General features: G+C 36.0%; 1 protein-coding gene across 1 annotated transcript; it reads left to right on the forward strand.

Annotated features, from left to right (window-relative positions):
- The first annotated feature begins 7,501 nt into the window (after positions 1-7,501).
- Positions 7,502-10,158, forward strand: LOC133313196 (uncharacterized). The gene is made up of 6 exons (XM_061514532.1): positions 7,502-7,720; positions 7,864-7,973; positions 9,355-9,423; positions 9,537-9,595; positions 9,927-9,987; positions 10,072-10,158. Exons 1-6 carry the CDS (start codon positions 7,570-7,572, stop codon positions 10,156-10,158), a joined length of 537 nt encoding a protein of 178 aa, XP_061370516.1. The 5' UTR covers positions 7,502-7,569.
- The last annotated feature ends 7,081 nt before the right edge of the window (positions 10,159-17,239 follow it).

The raw sequence follows: 17,239 nt of genomic DNA on the forward strand, positions 1-17,239 counted from the left end.
TTGAAGAAACAATATATTTAATATATTCTATAGTGTATTGACAGATGACGAATTTGTTTTTTTTTTTTGTTCTTTAATAGTTTTGATGCTGAAGTTGAAGACAACTCACAGAAGAAGGAAAATGTGTAACCAGTGTTGTTAAAATACGATTTGAAATTTATTTGGTGGTTATGACATGTAAAGTGTCTTAGGATTTATTTGACGTTTGATTGAACAATGTGGATGATTGTATATTGTTTTGCAAGAGGTTTTATGAAGTTGATATATTTAATATAATTCTATATTTTGCTGTTTATTTTTTATTGTTCATCTTCTGAAGCTTGAAATGAATAGAGAAATATGTTTGATATGTTTAACATATTTTATAACACCTTGTAAATTTATAAATGTATTGTTGTATATGAAATGTGATTTAAAGGGTAGGATTAGTGAAAATCCTGAGATTAGGGTCAAATTGTATAAGAAGGGTAAAATGATAATTTACCAAACATGTAACCTGAGACAAGAAAAATTGAGTAGAAGGTCTCAAATGGTAAAAATAATGCCGAAAATGGATTCAGAACGAAAAATCGAGTGGATAGACAAGTTTCAAAAAATTTCATGAATAGTGATTTTACCGGTGTAAAATACTGCGGTATAATTGTACTGATAAGCGTGAAAATACGATCAGTATTTTTGAGAAGTAAAAATATGACGTGAACAAGAAAAATACGTAGGTTATGAATTTGTGGATTAAAATTGATGATTTAAGAAAGTTAAATGACGTGTGGGACCCACTTTAAGTGGCTTAAGTGACTTAAAGGTAGGAAATCAGATTTTTACACACACACTCTCTCCTCCCTTTTCTTCTTCTTCGTCGAGCACTTCACCATTTGTGAGGGTTGAAGCTTTGTGATTTTTAACTCCATTTTCTAGCCACTTTTAACAAAAACTTCCAAATACAAAGTTGTTCCCCACACTCTTGTGAGTGACTTACATGTAGAGTGCACCTTGTGGGGATCATTGTGTGAGGAGTTATAGCCCTAAAACAGCCACGAAAATTGTGACATTTTGGAGAAATTTTGGGACGTTTTGTGTTGATCCATTAGTTGGAGATCATCCCCTTGGATCCTAGGAAGCTATTGGTGGTAAGATTTCTCACTATCTTTGAGTTTTCATGGAGATCATAAATTGGGTGAGGGTTTTGAAGTTGTAAGTTGAGTTGTGATAGTTAGGAGCATTAAATGATATGTCTCCTTTGGAGTTAAATGCTTAGAATGATAAATGATGACGATTGATGTATTAAAAATTATGGTGATTTCGAAATTTGTAACTTAGTGAAAATTTGAGTGGAAATTCAATACTTTGTAAAGTTGATATGTTGGGTGATGATGTAGTTGAGTTGTGGAACATTGGTATGAATTAATCATAGGATTATATGATGGGTATAAGTGTTGAATGGAATTAAAAACCTTGGAATATGATTCCTTGAAGAATTCGACCTATAGGGTAATTGGAGGAAAAAATGATGTGAAAATATGGTTTAATCAATTGTTGATGCTTTGGTGTATAAAAGGTGAGATGGTGAATTAGTTTGATGGTTGAAATGGTTGAGGTAGTGGAATTAAATGTAAGATGGCCATTTGGCCAAAGTGGTTATGTTTATGTATTATTGTTGTGAATTGAATTGGATGTATGCAAGTGTTGATGACATTGGTTAATTGATGAATATAGGTTACCTCGCACGGACACAATATAAGCGGATTAAGCTTGGAGCTTACGTGGAAAAGCAATATTTATAGAGTTGAGGTAAACCTTTGCAACTTGGGTTTAGTCCCTTGTGTGCTCCACCACACCTAGTGGAAGGTTGTGGTTGGATTATATGTTTTTGGCATTGTGTGATTATGTACTCTAATGCATTATTGCTTGATTGTGTGACATGCTTGGAGCATGTTGTGTGAAAAATTGTGTGGTCTCTGGCCAGTAGATGTGTGTTGGTTTGGACTTCCGCTGGAGATATCCTTTGGGGATTCCGGTCGGGTTTTGCCGTGGGGCCGACTCTAGGAGCGGTACCAGGATGATCCAAACGAGGGACTTCCGCTAGATAGGGCTCATGAGGAGTTCCAGTTGGGTTTTGCCATGGGGTCGTCTCATCTAGGGATGGCAAAAATGAGCCAACCCGTCGGGTTGGCTCGTAACCCGCACAAAACGAGCCGGGTTGGGTTGGCAAAAATGAGCTGCCAGCTCGATTTAGCCCGACCCGAGCCAACCCGAGCTCAAACGAGCCAGCTCGCGGGTTACTCTTTTTTTTTTTTAATAAAATACAATGGACTTTACTATATTGGTCGCTTTTGCAGGTCCTTTTTTTTCATGATTGGCTTTTGATTCTAGATGCTTATCGTTGAAATATATAATGGATTTCTTTTATTTTTTATTTTTTGGCTTTACATACGTTTTATGGTTATCGTGAGTTAGAGTAATTCAAATCATGATAAATGACTCCTGTGATTCGTGGAGTGGTTTGTGTTTCATTTAATGTTTTTGGATTTTGTAAACTACTCTACTTGTAGTTGGACTGCAAAATACAATAATTTTATACAGGAGAACAAACCACAAAAATTAAATTTTTTGAGCCAACCCGCTAGCCAATATTTTGAGCTAACCAACCCGCGAGCCAACCCACTAGCATCATTTCGAGCTAACTCGCGAGCTTTTTTTGAGCCAACCCGTGAGCTTTTTTACGAGCCAACCCGCGAGCTGATTATCGAGCCAACCCGCGAGCCAATCCTAACCCGGCTCGGGTCGAGCCGGGTTGGGTTTTCTGGCTCGTTTTTTTTTTCGAGCAACCCGACCCGACCCATTTTTTCGGGCTGAATGCGGGTTGGGCCGGGTTGGCCCGTTTTGCCAACCCTAGTCTCATCCATGGGAGAGGCACCAGGAAGCTTCCCGGGAGTTATATGATGGGGTCCTTGAATGGAATCCTAATGTGGATGTTCTTGGATTTGTCCCCAGTTGTTTGTGATATTGTATGTCATGCATTTTTACATAATGTTATTTGTTGCACATTGAGTGAGCCATGGGGTGGAGTGATCCTCTAGTACCCTTGGTTTACTGAGATATATTTGTATATCTCACCCCGCGTTTGGGGATACCATTTCAGGTTATGTTGAGCATGGAGGAGTTGAGCATGAGGTGCATATGGAGGGCATAGCATATTGGAGGATTCCATTTGATGCACATAGCCTAGTGTTTAATATTTGGACTTAGGATTATGAACTTATTGCATGTTGAGATTTCCATGCTTTTGTATGTTCATGACTATATTTTATGTCCTTTGAAATTCATGTATATCTTATGCCTTTGGATTATATTGGTATTTTGGTGAGCATGAGACTTGTCCATGACAACACATGTTGTATTTTGAGGCAGTTGAACACTTATGATGTAAAATGAGCCATATGGTATGTAAATGGCAACAAAATTGGTGAATGAGATAAAATGATACATTAGTATTAGATTATGCATGATGGAAGGGCCTAGGGCCTACATTAGTAAGGGTACATATGTTATATTAAGTATTAAAGTGTTAGGAATGAAAGTATAGATCCCTTGTGGAGTCAAAAAGCTGTCAATACTGAGATTTCACAGTAGGGAATCGATTCCCTGCTGCTGGGAATCGATTCCCTGAAACAGAGCACGTGAATTTCAGCCACTGTGAAGGCTGGGAATCGATTCTTCAAAACAGGGGAGGCAAATTTTAGCTACTGACTTCTACAGTAACTGCTGGGAATCGATTCCCATTGTGCAAAATTTTTAAAAAAAGTTTCATTTTACAACCTAAAGTGATGGTAATGCTTAGTGGAGTTATAATAAGTAAATTTTATGCTTCCGCGTGTCTTGCATTTACAATTACGGAGTTGTTTTCAATTGATTACGGAAATGTTTAATATTTTACAGTAATGACATTATAAAAGAAAAAAGTTTACCCGTAATTTAATTAACTCAATTACTATGATTGTAACTGCGCTTAATACTATATGCAATGATAACAATACCGGTACGTAACGGGCTATTACATTTTATGATATCAGAGCAGTTTCTTAGGGAACTCTGATTGTTGTATGATTATGGTAAGTGTTGTATAGTTGTACGTAGACTCTTATTGATTACTGCACATATGATTCCTTAGTGTGGGTCTGATCAGCCCATTCCTTCGTGTTATATGTGTGGTCATTATAAGATGCCTTCGTGGCAACCCTGGAGCACCTAATGCAAGTCGTAGGATTGAGGTTGTGGCTGCAGTGTTGACTGCTCCACGGACAATGATTTTTGTAAGTAAATGTTATGTAATTGAGGAATTAGTGGGAACTATTTGGAGGCATGTCTAACCCTTTTTAGGTAGAATGTTACCATAGTTGGAATTGTGGTCTTGTGGTTAGTAAGTATGATTGAAATGAGTTGATATTGTGGTGATAGTGTTGGTGAATATTCCCTATGTGTATGGAGTAGTTAAAATAATTGAGTATATATGGATTTAGTGGTATAACTTGGACATGGAGAGTGACTTGGAACCTCGAGGAACTCTAGGAAATTTGAATCAGTATGCTTATATGTAAGCTTAGATACATTGATGATAGATAAGGAAGTTATAAGTCCCTAATGAAGGGCATACACTGTTATGAATTGAGATGTTTGAGCGTAAAAATAATTTGAATCTTTGAGATATGATGTTGGAGAATGAGAGTACCTTGTAATGACTATGACAATGATGTGTTAGGTACTTCAATGATGGGATATGAAATTTCGGTCCATGATGATTTAATATTGATTGGACATAAGTGAGGATATCATGATGCATAGAGAGTACAAAGTAGGAAGTTGAGAAAATTGCCATGGATGGCATTGAACAAGGTTCATGGAGAGTATGATTGTCCGTGACAGAATAATGGTTTAACTTGATAGATATGCCATGAAGGAAACAAATGTGATATGAGAAAGTATGACTAAATGTTATGCACTAAGAGTATAAGTATGCTTTTATAATGTCGGATAGTTTGTGATTTTGTTATGATGTGACCTGATTATATGTGTGCATGGATGTGTGGGATTTTACTTGGAAATGGCTCCTTGGTAGAGGTTCATGTGGTATAATGCATAAGAGAATTGACCCATAATGGATGTCTCTTGGAAATTCCAAGGGGTGAATATGGTATTTTGAAATGTCATAATTGCTAGGGGATATTTGTAAAGGATGGTTGAATTGTATAATCTTATGTGAAATAGTAATGAAAATTGTATAAGGAATTATGATCCAGTGGGGTATATATGTACTACTAATAGTAGTGTGCTTGTGAAATAATATGATAATTGATATGGATTGATGGACGGAGTGGAGGTAATTCAATGTAATGGATATTCTACGACCACCAAGGGTAGGAGTGAGCAAGAATATTGATGGGTTGCTCTACAGTATTGAGTATAGGTTTATGAGAGCCGTAACAGGCAGTGGATTAGAACTGTGACAGGATATTGTGAGTTATTGCTTTCCAACAACAAAGTGAAATGGTATGATTAATGAATGAGCTAATGTACCATTAAGGGAAATAGATTGTATGATTAGTGAAAGAGCTAATGTACAATTTAATGTGAGATTGTATGATTATTGAAAGAGCTAATGTACAATTTAATGTGAAATTTTATGATTAGTGTATGAACTAATGTGCAATGGTAATTAGAATGGCATGATTAGCGTAAGAGCTAATGTGCTATTGAGTTGAATTGCATGGTTAGTGGAAGAGCTAATGTGCAATAGAAATTAAAATTTGCATGGTTAGTGGAAGAGCTAATGTGCAATAGAGTGTGAAATTACGTGGTTAGCGAAAGAGCTAATGTGTAATGTAAATATGAAAATGATAAGATTAGCTAATGAGCTGATGTATAACTGTCAGTGCAAGGACTGACGTGTAATTATCAGTGCAAGGACTAATGTATAATTGTCAGTGCAAGGACTAACGTGTAATTATCAGTGCAAGGACTGATGTGTAATTGTCAGTGCAAGGACTGACGTGTAATTATCAGTGCAAGGACTGATGTACAATTATTAGTGCAAGGACTGAGGTGCAATTAGTTCTATGTGATTGGACGGTTAGGTTTAAAAAAAAAAACCTCGTGTGATGGAAATTATATGCGGGAAATATGATATTGTAACATCCCACAAATTCAAGAAGTTACATAAATTTTAATTAGGAACATAGGAACAAGTCATGAATTCGAATTATGTGCATGTTTATGGTGGACGTCACTTAAATTAGGAAAATTATTCTAGTTGAAAGAATGAGTAAGTATATATATATATATATATATATATATATATATATATATATATATATATATATATATATATATATATATTTTAAGAAATTAAATCTCTAGTTAAAAGATAAGATTAATGTAATATAACCTATGAAAATTTTATTAATACCTAGAAGGAATAAGAATAACAATGTGCCCATCCTTGTGTCGCATCTGTTGGGTGGTTTGCTGATGGTGGAAAAATATAAGTTCTGATAAGGGAAGTTCCTCTGTTCTTGCAGAACACAGATTCGTCCCTTAGTTCCAACCCAAGTGCGCAAGCGCACGCATCAAGTAATAAAGGGAGTATTAATGCCCAAATTATCGTTCCCACGAGGATAAAGTGCTAATTATTGTTTTATCACTGTTTATAAAGAGTGAAAATGAGAAGAAAAGTTAGTAAATGAACTGCCTGGTCAAACGTTCCTTACTGTCTTGACAACGTTCCTCAGGAACAGTAGGTTCAATCTGATGGCAAACAGTTGCTCGCTGCGTTATGTATGTGATCCTTCCTGTTTAGAAGAAGGTGGGATAATAATCATTGGAGTTTTTATAAGTACTAAATAAAATAAAATAAAACTACTAAAACAGAAATAACTATAATCAAGAGACAACAGAGTGGTGGTTAAAACTACTAGAACGAATTTTTCAAGACAGAAAGGTATGCCAGGAAATTAAACATTTTCAGCAAGCTAAGTAAAATTTTTAAAGCCGCACCACTAGGGATAGCCTAGCGGTGTTGAGTGTGTTTAGAGTGTATTAGGTGTGCGGTTCGATTCCCTGTAATGTCCAAAAAAAAAATTTTTTTTTTTAAAGACACTCTGATTTTTGTAAGTAACCCGATTTCAATTATAAGTTTTAATTAGCAACATCAAAATGATTTTTCAGCAATTTAAAATATGCCGAAGGAACTCTAATCCTCTTAGCAAACAACTTTTTTGGATGCATACAAGGAAATATATTACACTAATACTTTTTTAGGGACTAAATTGAATCTTCATTAATTTTGTTGGATCATATTTTCAAATAATTAGAATTGTGAAGGGATAAAAAATGGATTTTTTTTTTTTTTTTTTGTAAGTGACGAAAGGAACCGTATGGTATTTTTTTGTTAGCTATAATGTACAATCAAGCAACCTAGAAATGTACAAAACAAGACTATCAGGCTATGAGCTCTGGCAAGGACAGTATCCATCACATAGACAGCAAACGCAAAGGGCGAAGGTGTTGGTGTCAGTAATGGACATCACTGGCCTCAAATCCCGCAACATCCCTTTTCATTTTCGATTAAAAGTTTCTCTTTTTGGTCAATTCAATTCACTTCACTTCAAACCCAACATGCGTTTTTTTTCTCTTTCTTCACCTCGCCTCTATCCCTTTTGCTCTCTAAGTAATCCCCCATCTCTCCCACACTCCGCATTTTCCCTGATTTCAGCTTTTTGGGTATCTTTGTTTTTTTTTTCTCATGTGTAATATGTTTTTTTTACTTCAATGAGTCCACTGTTGTTGTTTTTTGTTGCTTACATGGTACAGATGGGTCAGCTGAGATAAGCAAGGAACGTACTTTGCCTCGGGGTGTTGGAGAGGCAGTGATTGAAGCATCGCGTTCCAAGATTCTTCAGGTTGTGCTGGTGTCCCCTAAGGTAAGATTCAGTTTAAGTTGAGACTTTTTTTTTTCCTTAACCATTTGGTATTGCTCTATCTGTTTGTAACTTTTCCTTTCCGTTAGTTTTGATGATCCAGTATTCACAGAAATAAATTTCTCTATCATGTAAATAAAATAAATTAATTAATAAAAGATGACTTTCATTGGTATACTTTTTTTTTTTTTTTTTTGAGTAAACCTTGATATCTAAATATTAGAGTGTCACCACATTAGTCCTCTACAGATTTTTGTCTTCAAATTAATCCTTCAAAAAATTCGTGTGTCACCAAATCAGTACTATAAAAATCTAAAATGTCACCTTGTTTGTCCTCACGGAGGACTAAAGTCACATAAAAGGATAAATTTGGTGATTATTTTGTATCTTTAAAGGACTAATTGGATGACAAAAGTATCTGGAAAACTAATGTAGTGACACCTAGTCTTTGAGAGACTAATTTAGGGACACAAATCTTTGGAGGACTTATGTAATGACATCCTAATATTTAAATACCATATTGATGGTTTGTTTACTTATTGTTTTTTCATGGAACTACAAGTCTACAAGCTGGATTTTTTGGACAATGGAGCAAACTTTGCGAATACTTGATACTCAATCATCTTTCTCTTTTAAGCAAAGAAGACTTTATTGAACCAAAGAGAAGAAACTTCAACAATAAACATATAGAAATCACAACAAAATCCTCAAAGTGTGTGCCGTATACTCTTCTACATTAGTTTTGAGTATGAGCAGGAATTGTATTTGAGTTGGTGATAAACCATGTTCTGAACCCCCCCCCCCGCGGTTAGTTTTTATCATAGATTTAAATACTATTTGAGTGAGAAGAGATTATTTTCTTTATCTTTTTAAAATAGAAAGGTTACTTGTCTAACCTGTCAGTGCATCACTCAGATATCACAGAAAGACTGGTTTTTGTAATTTTCCTGATAAATTCCATAGACCTCTGATGATGGCTCCTATTCAAAAGAATGACCAACATTTATGAAAATAATGTTCTAACTATGTAGTTGGCAACTTATGGTGATCAATCACATATTTTTCAATTTGTTGAGGATATTGTAATAAAAACAGTAGACTTGAAAATGATAACAAGATTTATTAAAAAAAAAAAAGCAAAGAAGAAGAACGAAATTGTTAATGTCGAGTGGGAACAAGTCTTGTGCATTGTTATACAAAAAAAAAAAAAAAAAAGTCTTGTGCATTTTGATTTAAGTGAATATTAAAGTATAAATCACTTAATAAAAAGTATTGGAGCAAAACCTCTGTGTAGTAAATTGACCTTAGTAAACATTTTGTTATGCTTAGATTTGAATCTCTCCATTGCTGAAGGTTGCTATGGGATTTATGTTGTCCTTGGTAGATTCCAGGGAACACTGGTTGCATTGCTAGAACATGTGCAGCGTCAGCCGTTGGACTACATTTAGTTGGGGTGAGTTATGCTTTCTAAGTCTAATCATTTTTTTATTTGATTTTAAGATTGTTTTCTATTTGTGTTTGTTGCAAAATACTAATGATAGCCTTTGTATTTCTCAATCATATCAGCCATTAGGATTTAAGGTGGATGATACTAAACTAAAGCGTGCTGGATTGGATTACTGGCCGTATCCATGGGCATATGCTTCTACAAAGTTGAAACCTTTTTTCTCACTTCCATTTCTTCTGCTATTCTAGAAAAACCTTCTACGAACCAGGGTAGTATGTAATTAAATTATCTATCACTCCTTACTTCAACTCGTGTTCTGCTTGACTATCTGTGGCTCTCGCCTCCTCTAAATATTGTTTTGACTAGATGAAGTGTGTTGCTTTTCAAATTTAGCATATATAATAGTCTCAACTGATTTGAAATTGTTTTATTAAAAAAAAAATGATCTAATATTGACATAATTGCATTATTGTTTTTTATTTGTTTTCCATTAACACAAAAAATTGCAGATATGTGGTTGTTAAAGTTCATGATTCTTGGGAAGATTTTCGTGATTATTTTAGGCAACAGGTAATCATCATTCTCAAAGATGAATTCCAGAAACCTTCATCGTACTTTTCCTTTGACTCCACATGTCACCATTTTCTGGTACAGGAGGGTGAAAAACGGTTGCTAGCATTTACAAAGAGGGGAACAAAAATTCATTCTGTGAGTTGCCCATCATTAAATTTAATAGCATAGAACCTTTAATGATAGCATTTCTCTATTTGATGCCTCATGATTAACCTGTCTCTCATGTTATTACTTCTCCTAAGGCTAGTGTAACAGCCTGTTGTGTACCGGTATTGTTAACATTAATTATGATATTAAGCGCAGTTACAATCACAAAATTTCATTTATAAAAATACGAGTAAACTTTTTCCGTTTATTACGCGAGCATTTAAAACAATAAAAGCGTAATAAATAAAGGCTGTAACCGTAACTGTAAACTCTTTGCAGAATAATTATTTAAACTACTTTTACATCATATATTACTTCTCTCAAGTAACTAAGGGGTTCCCATAAACCCACTTAGCTAAAATTTCACTTTTACATTTTTTACCTATCCGAACATGGTTCGCTCTTTAATTTTCTGCGGACAAACCGCATACGACAAGACTCTCATCTTTTAGTATGTTACTCTAGACTTAATTAACTTTCTAGGAAGCCATCACACGAGTCATAAAGTTCTCGTTTGCTCCGGATATCGCCGTTTGAAGTTGGACAAGCAATTCTGCCAGCCAACCCAAAACGGCTCCAAACAGCCTTCACTCAATCAATTATTCTGGAAACTACACTCAACCAATTGCTCTCAAATTTTTATACAAGAAACTAGATACCTCAAGCTTCAATTTGACATATCATACACCTAATTTGACCAAGAAACGAAGCGGGAATAATTTTCCCAATCTCGCACCAGAACTGCCACATGTGCATTAACCAAATGGGCAGTCTGTGTTCTCCGCCTTCTACAGGCAGACGCCCAACCCAGGTTTTCCTCAAATTTTGACACGAGATAGAGGACATCCCAAGCTTAAAAACTGCGTATGGAACGTCCCTATCAGACTTCTGTGGAGGGAGATATGCTCTCCCAAATTTCGCCTAAATTCTGCCAATTTCTAGAAAATTCGCCAGAGTTTCCTTTGTTTTTCCAATAAATTCCAAATTTGTAAAAGTGTTCCCTAACCTCAATTTGTACCTAATAATCATTGGGTGGCACACAAGGACCAGCAATACCTTGGTGCTCTTACAACCCTTCACAGTTTATATCCAATTTACTCAAATTACATAACCAATGCTTACTTTTCAATTTAACTAATTTCAATCACAAAAGTCCAATTGCATGCATTCTTTGAATCATAAATCATCATTCACATCCTAGAATAGGCCTATTGCCCTTTCATCATATTACATATTTCAATGTTACATCAAATCTCCATGTTACAATTTACATTGACATAATCTTTCAAATGAAACATAATAAGCAACAACTAAACTTAGCCAAAAGAGACATGAACAAAATGATAATATGAAAGGTCCTATCTCAACATAGTGTTCATGTCTTAAGTCTAGTCTAGGCCCAATGGCCTCAAAATGCAAAATACGTATAAATCCTCCAGCTCAACCTACGGGCTTCTTGCCTGCCGCTCCAACACCACTGCTTCCTCCTGAAATAAAGTCCCCAAAGCGGGATGAGATATATGAATATATCTCAGTAACCCAGAGGTTCTGGAGAATACTCCGCCCAATGGCTCACTTCGATGCATATAAATAACATAACATAACATCCGAAAACAGGATAAAGAAAGGGATTTAGTGAAATAGGGGAGCATAGGGATACAAAATACGACGAAGCTGGAATGGTCAATGCCAAAACCACACAACATCCAGCCTATTGGCTCGGCATATAAGCCTACGAGTTTCAAACCAAGGCGTTGATGCTATCCGGCAAGTATACCGTTTCGCATAAGTAGTAAAGTAGTAAGAAAGATCGTCTCCTCAGGGATTGAAAACCAAGTACTAAAATAATCAGTCACTTTAAGTTGAAAAACTTGATCTTTTGTTGGGAAAATTAAATTGAATCTTAGTAACCATAAAAGTAAAGACTTATTTTTGAGTTTTTGTATTTTCAAGAATGAAAAGAAGAATAATAATGGAGTTGGTTTTGAAAATATGAGAAAGAATTGCAGTTAGGGAACACTCTCCCTATGATCCCCACTTATTACTTTGGATTGATACAAAATACTTATTTATATAATTTCTCAGATAATTATGATCTCAATATATTAATAGTTAAATCCCAATCCCTTGGTAACTTAACCCTTTAACCTCACTTAGAATCCTAATCCCTTAGTAACCCCTCATGAGAATTAAGCAATGAACACAATAATTCCAACATCTGCAATTAAATAGACATCTATCCCTAGTATGCATACCAATAGTTATCTTATCTCCTTTCGAGATCAGAAACCCCAATATCCCTATTTAAGGTTCTAACCCTCAAACTATTTTCAACTATCAAATTGATCAGGTTTAATAAAGAAAATATCAAATACGCACAAGATAAGATAAAGAAATTTATGTAAACGAGTACAATAATTTAAATCAATCCGTCATAACAAGGGTTCACATAGGGTTGTGACCCTAACTACAATAAAAGAACTTAGCCAGACATAGTCATATCCGACATAAACAAATATTCAAAAGAAAGCATAAAAACTATAATTACTAGAAAGAATGGAGAAGAATTCTTGATCTTCAGTCCTCTACTGCTTGCTCTGGGTTGTGAATTGGTTCCTTTGTTGTGCTCCCAATCTCCTTATTTATAACCACCGGCATTGAGCCCATCCAAGAGTTTGTATTTGATTTAAACTTTGTTTCCTTTTTTTCATGTAACAACCTTGGAGATTTGATTGATAAATTAGAATTTCAAATCTTGATTCAATCTTACCACAAATCATCTAATCTTATCTCTAATTTGGATAGAGATCTCATTGCTGAATCAAAAACTTGATTTTTAAATCTTTTTCTTTTCCAAAATTGCCCCGTTGCAAAACACGGGGTCTGAGAATTCGCAAACTGACGCTCTCAGCGTCAACTTCACGCTTCAAGCGTGAACGCTTCTGTCTGAAAAATTTCTTCCACGCTGCCAGCGTGAGATCCACGCTTTGAGCGTGGATTTTGATTTTGCAAAATCCTCGTTTTGCTCCAGTTTGTTTGCTTTTTCCTACAAAATTAGCATAAAATCAGTATTCAATCCTTGATTAAGATTCTGACAAATTAACAGTGATTCTTGCTCTTTTTCTCAAGATTTCATCAACATTCTTTCTCTTTTTGGCTCAGATTTCCTTATATGCTAGGCGCATATCAAACAATTCCCATATTAGGACTTTGCTGTCCTCAGCAATGTAATATATTCAAGTTATCAGCAAAGAATAATTCAGTGAAAACATGGAACACAACATCTTAAGAATTCAGACTGCTATGCATGTATAACTCTTTGTTAAAAACTCCCAACAATGCTTTTCAGTTATGTCAAGAATTAAAACTCCAGCATGAATATTCCTCATCAGTTATAAATATACTCTCATCACGCTCAGTGTTTGAGGGTTTCACACTTATTTCATCAGTGTAGCAGTAATTCCATAGGCTTGAACTTATTCTCAATTCCTAAGAATGAGGAATCCATTTGTCATGCACAGACTGATCAAAAGGTCTTTGATAGGTTGTAACTTGGCCTGGTTTGGGGGTGAGAATCATTTGGTCGGAAGCTTTATTGGAAAGATTGAAATACTGATTTTAACAATACTTCCTTCTCTTCTTCATTATGCCTCATTTTACAAACTTGGGATTCTTTTCCTTTATTTGCTACCTTTTCCTTTCCTTGTTTAACTACTTAACTTTTCCTTTTGAGAAGTACTTTGATTTTTCTTCTTTTGTTCAGCATTCAATCTCTCAAGGTGTGTCAAGAGGAACAAGATTAAGTAATTTTTATCAGGTTGAAATGAACTGGTTTAAGGCTCAAAGGGGCTTAACAATGGAAATTCTTATGGGTAGGCTATTTGGCTCTAAGTTAATAAGAATAAAAATGCCCTTATCATTTTAGTTATGCATGACAAGCCAAAGAAACAGTTCAAGTTCTAGAATCTACTACAGTGAGGCCTCTCTGAAATAAAATTCTGTTTAGGCTCAAATCCTCACGGTTAAAATCCAAACTAGAATCTCGATTCATTGTTTCACATCAAGCATTATCAAACATTTTAGCAAAACAGTTATAAAAACGAGTAGTCATCATTCTCAGATTAAAACAAGTAATTGCTCACAGTTATAATGCTTCATCCAACTCAATCTAATTACTTACTGAGTAAGCTCAGAACATTCTGGAACTGCTTTTTTTTAGGAATAATCTAATTTTTTTTTTTTTTTTTGAAAATAAAGATTGAATCTAACTCAAAACAGCAAATAAAATAAAAATAACAATTGAAGGTTAAAATATCTCCCCTTTTTAGAAAATTTTCTGTTTAGACCGTTCTTTCCGTGGTGTAGTTCTTAACAGGTCTCGCATACAACATGCCATGCGACAATTCCCAGATTAGAATGTTGCTGTCCTCAGCAACAACTATACTAGTCGGAAAGTAATGAAGTGCATAATCATCAGTAGTCCTCCATAGCAGCGTCATCATCCTCATCATCAGCAACAACATCATCCGGAACGGCCTGTGATGCTGCCGCTGCTGGAGATGGAGGTGGTTGAAACTGTGGTCTGAAACTCGCAGTGTCAATCCCGCGATCACTGCATAGCCTCTCCATCATCTCCCTCAGGTACCTCTGCTCGATCCTCATCTCTTGTATCTGAACCATAAGGGAATCTGCAGGAGGTGCAGCTACGGGCTCTGCATCATGCTCAGGTGCAGGTGGTGATGCTGGAGGTGCTCCACCTGCTGCACGGGCTGCCTTCCAAAGAGCATTCCGACTAGATTCTGCGCTCATAGTAGCAAAATTTGTCTGTGTGAGGTCTGTTTTAACCTGCACATCATGGGGCTCATCATCAGGAATCTCCACTCCAGCCGCTTGACAGAGCTTCTGTATCAAAGAACTGTGAGCAAGGTGGATCTCAGCCTTCTTCTGAGTTATGATGTATACTATTCTGTCAGACAAAGTATCAGCAATATGGAGATTTTCTGTACCCATAAGGGTATATAACAGCACTGCTCTCTCAACATTGACATCACTTAAATTAGTAGATGCAATGATTGTGGAATTGATGAAAGTGTGCCAGAACATTGCTTCTGGATTTAGATCCTCCCTTTTTAACTTTTCTGGCACGTGTGGCTGCCCACCCTTTGATTTCCACTTAGAATGAGGATGAGTGATAGCAGCTCGGACTCTCTCTGCAATTTCAGGCATGTCTTCCCAGTACAAATCTTTTTCAGCCGTAGGTTGCAATCTATTAAATGTCCGTATAGAGTGGCATGGCTTGCTACGGTCATATGTGGTCCCCAGGAATTGCTCTATTGCGTCAGAGGAGAAAGAGATCTCATGTCCTCTCACCCAGCTCTTCCTAGTTTCATCCACTGTCTCTTGGTCAGCATTGGCACAAAATTCTTTCAGAATTGTGCTGGAGCTTGGTGCAGCAAATCCCACTAACTTCCCCCATTTTCTCCTCTTCACTGTTCGTTTGACTGGGCAATCATCATTTAGGAAGGAACTGATTCGCCTTTCTGGTATGATTTTCTTGGGGCCAAACCATTTGTAAAACCTGTCTTGAGCCTCATGTGATAAGAACCTGGTACTATCAAAAACAGATGAAGAAGAGGTCCGAGCCCTTTTTGTGCCAGCAGCACGACTTGCTCCAGTTTTCTTGCCAGAACTAGTTCCTTTTGTGGTGATCTGCTTGCCTTTCTTTCCCTGCACTCAGAAAAGTAACACAAAAACAGGGAAACTCATGCATGTCAAGATTTAACAATGAAAACCAGTCATGAAATTCCCAGAATTATTTTTCACAATGGTTCTTTTGGTATCTTTGATCATCAGAATACTTATCCAAAATAGAAGTGCACTGGATCAATAGAGTATGCTAAAAAAAATATTACATGCTTACACCGAATATCATAAGCATGGCCTGTAATTTGAACATTTGAATTCCAATGATCATCAATCAGACTTAAAGCATTGCTGACATGAATATTTTCAAACTACTGAAATAATCTTAATAAAACCCAATTTAGCATTTAATGCACTCATGAGTAGGTCAACTCAGATAAAAAAAAATGTGATGCTCCCAATTTCAGATTTGTCTTGGCAATGAAAACAACACAAGTAATATGTAATATGCTCAATATGAGAGGCATACACTGATAATAAGAAACTGTAACAATCACTCAATCGAATGCATGGCAGACATTTGTCTAAGCAAATTTTTCACACAAAAATCATCATGACAATCGATTACCTGTGGCAAATCATCGAACAAGTAGAGTGCATGTACGTAACTAATATTTGACCCTTATATGCTACTCTAAATAAATTTCTATCTCCACGCTACTAGCGTGGATTCCACGCTGAGAGCGTGGATTTATTTCTCAATGCACCTTCTTTTTGTATTTTCTCTGTTTTCTTGACTTAAATAAAAACAAAAATTTAAAAACTACTAAAATGAAAATTCTTCCACTGGGTTGCCTCCCATCTAGCGCTTGTTTAACGTCACGAGCCTGACAGTAACTGTTTAAGGTTCAGGTGCAACTAAAGAGACATAAATAGTGTCTCTAGGTGTTTGTTCTCCATAATAGATTTTCAATCTATTTCCATTGACCTTGAAAGGTCTGTCCTCTTTGAGAGGGGAGATTTCTACTGTCCCATATGGGAAGACTGTCTTCACAATAAAAGGACCAGACCAACGAGATTTAAGTTTACCTGGAAACAACCTCAGTCGAGAGTTGTACAATAATACCTGTTGTCCTGGTTCAAACTCTTTGTGCTTGATTTTGCTATCATGCCACAGCTTAGTCTTCTCCTTGTAAATCCTTGCACTTTCATATGCAGTTCTTCTGAACTCATCTAGCTCATTTAACTGAAGTAATCTTTTCTCCCGAGCCCCTGATGGTTCAAAATTCAAAAACTTTGTGGCCCATAAGGCCTTGTACTCCAACTCCACAGGCAAATGACAAGCTTTGCCATACACCAATTGATACGGTGACATGCCTATGGGGGTTTTGAATGCAGTTCTGTATGCCCACAGTGCATCGTCAAGCTTCTTAGCCCAATCCTTCCGAGAGTTTCCCAC

The sequence above is a fragment of the Gastrolobium bilobum genome, unplaced genomic scaffold, assembly GCF_033153095.1.
Source record: "Gastrolobium bilobum isolate Gb01-03AN ecotype WA unplaced genomic scaffold, APGP_CSIRO_Gbil_v1 utg129082, whole genome shotgun sequence".
NCBI lineage: Eukaryota > Viridiplantae > Streptophyta > Magnoliopsida > Fabales > Fabaceae > Gastrolobium > Gastrolobium bilobum.

What these genes read in the sequence shown, in the direction of transcription:
- LOC133313196 (XM_061514532.1), top strand. Translation starts at nt 7,570, where the DNA reads ATGGACATCACTGGCCTCAAATCCCGCAACATCCCTTTTCATTTTCGA. An exon ending in TTGTGCTGGTGTCCCCTAAG is followed by an intron (nt 7,974 to 9,354) that starts GTAAGATTCAGT and finishes TGTCCTTGGTAG; the next exon opens with ATTCCAGGGAACACTGGTTG. An exon ending in GCTGGATTGGATTACTGGCC is followed by an intron (nt 9,596 to 9,926) that starts GTATCCATGGGC and finishes AAAAAATTGCAG; the next exon opens with ATATGTGGTTGTTAAAGTTC.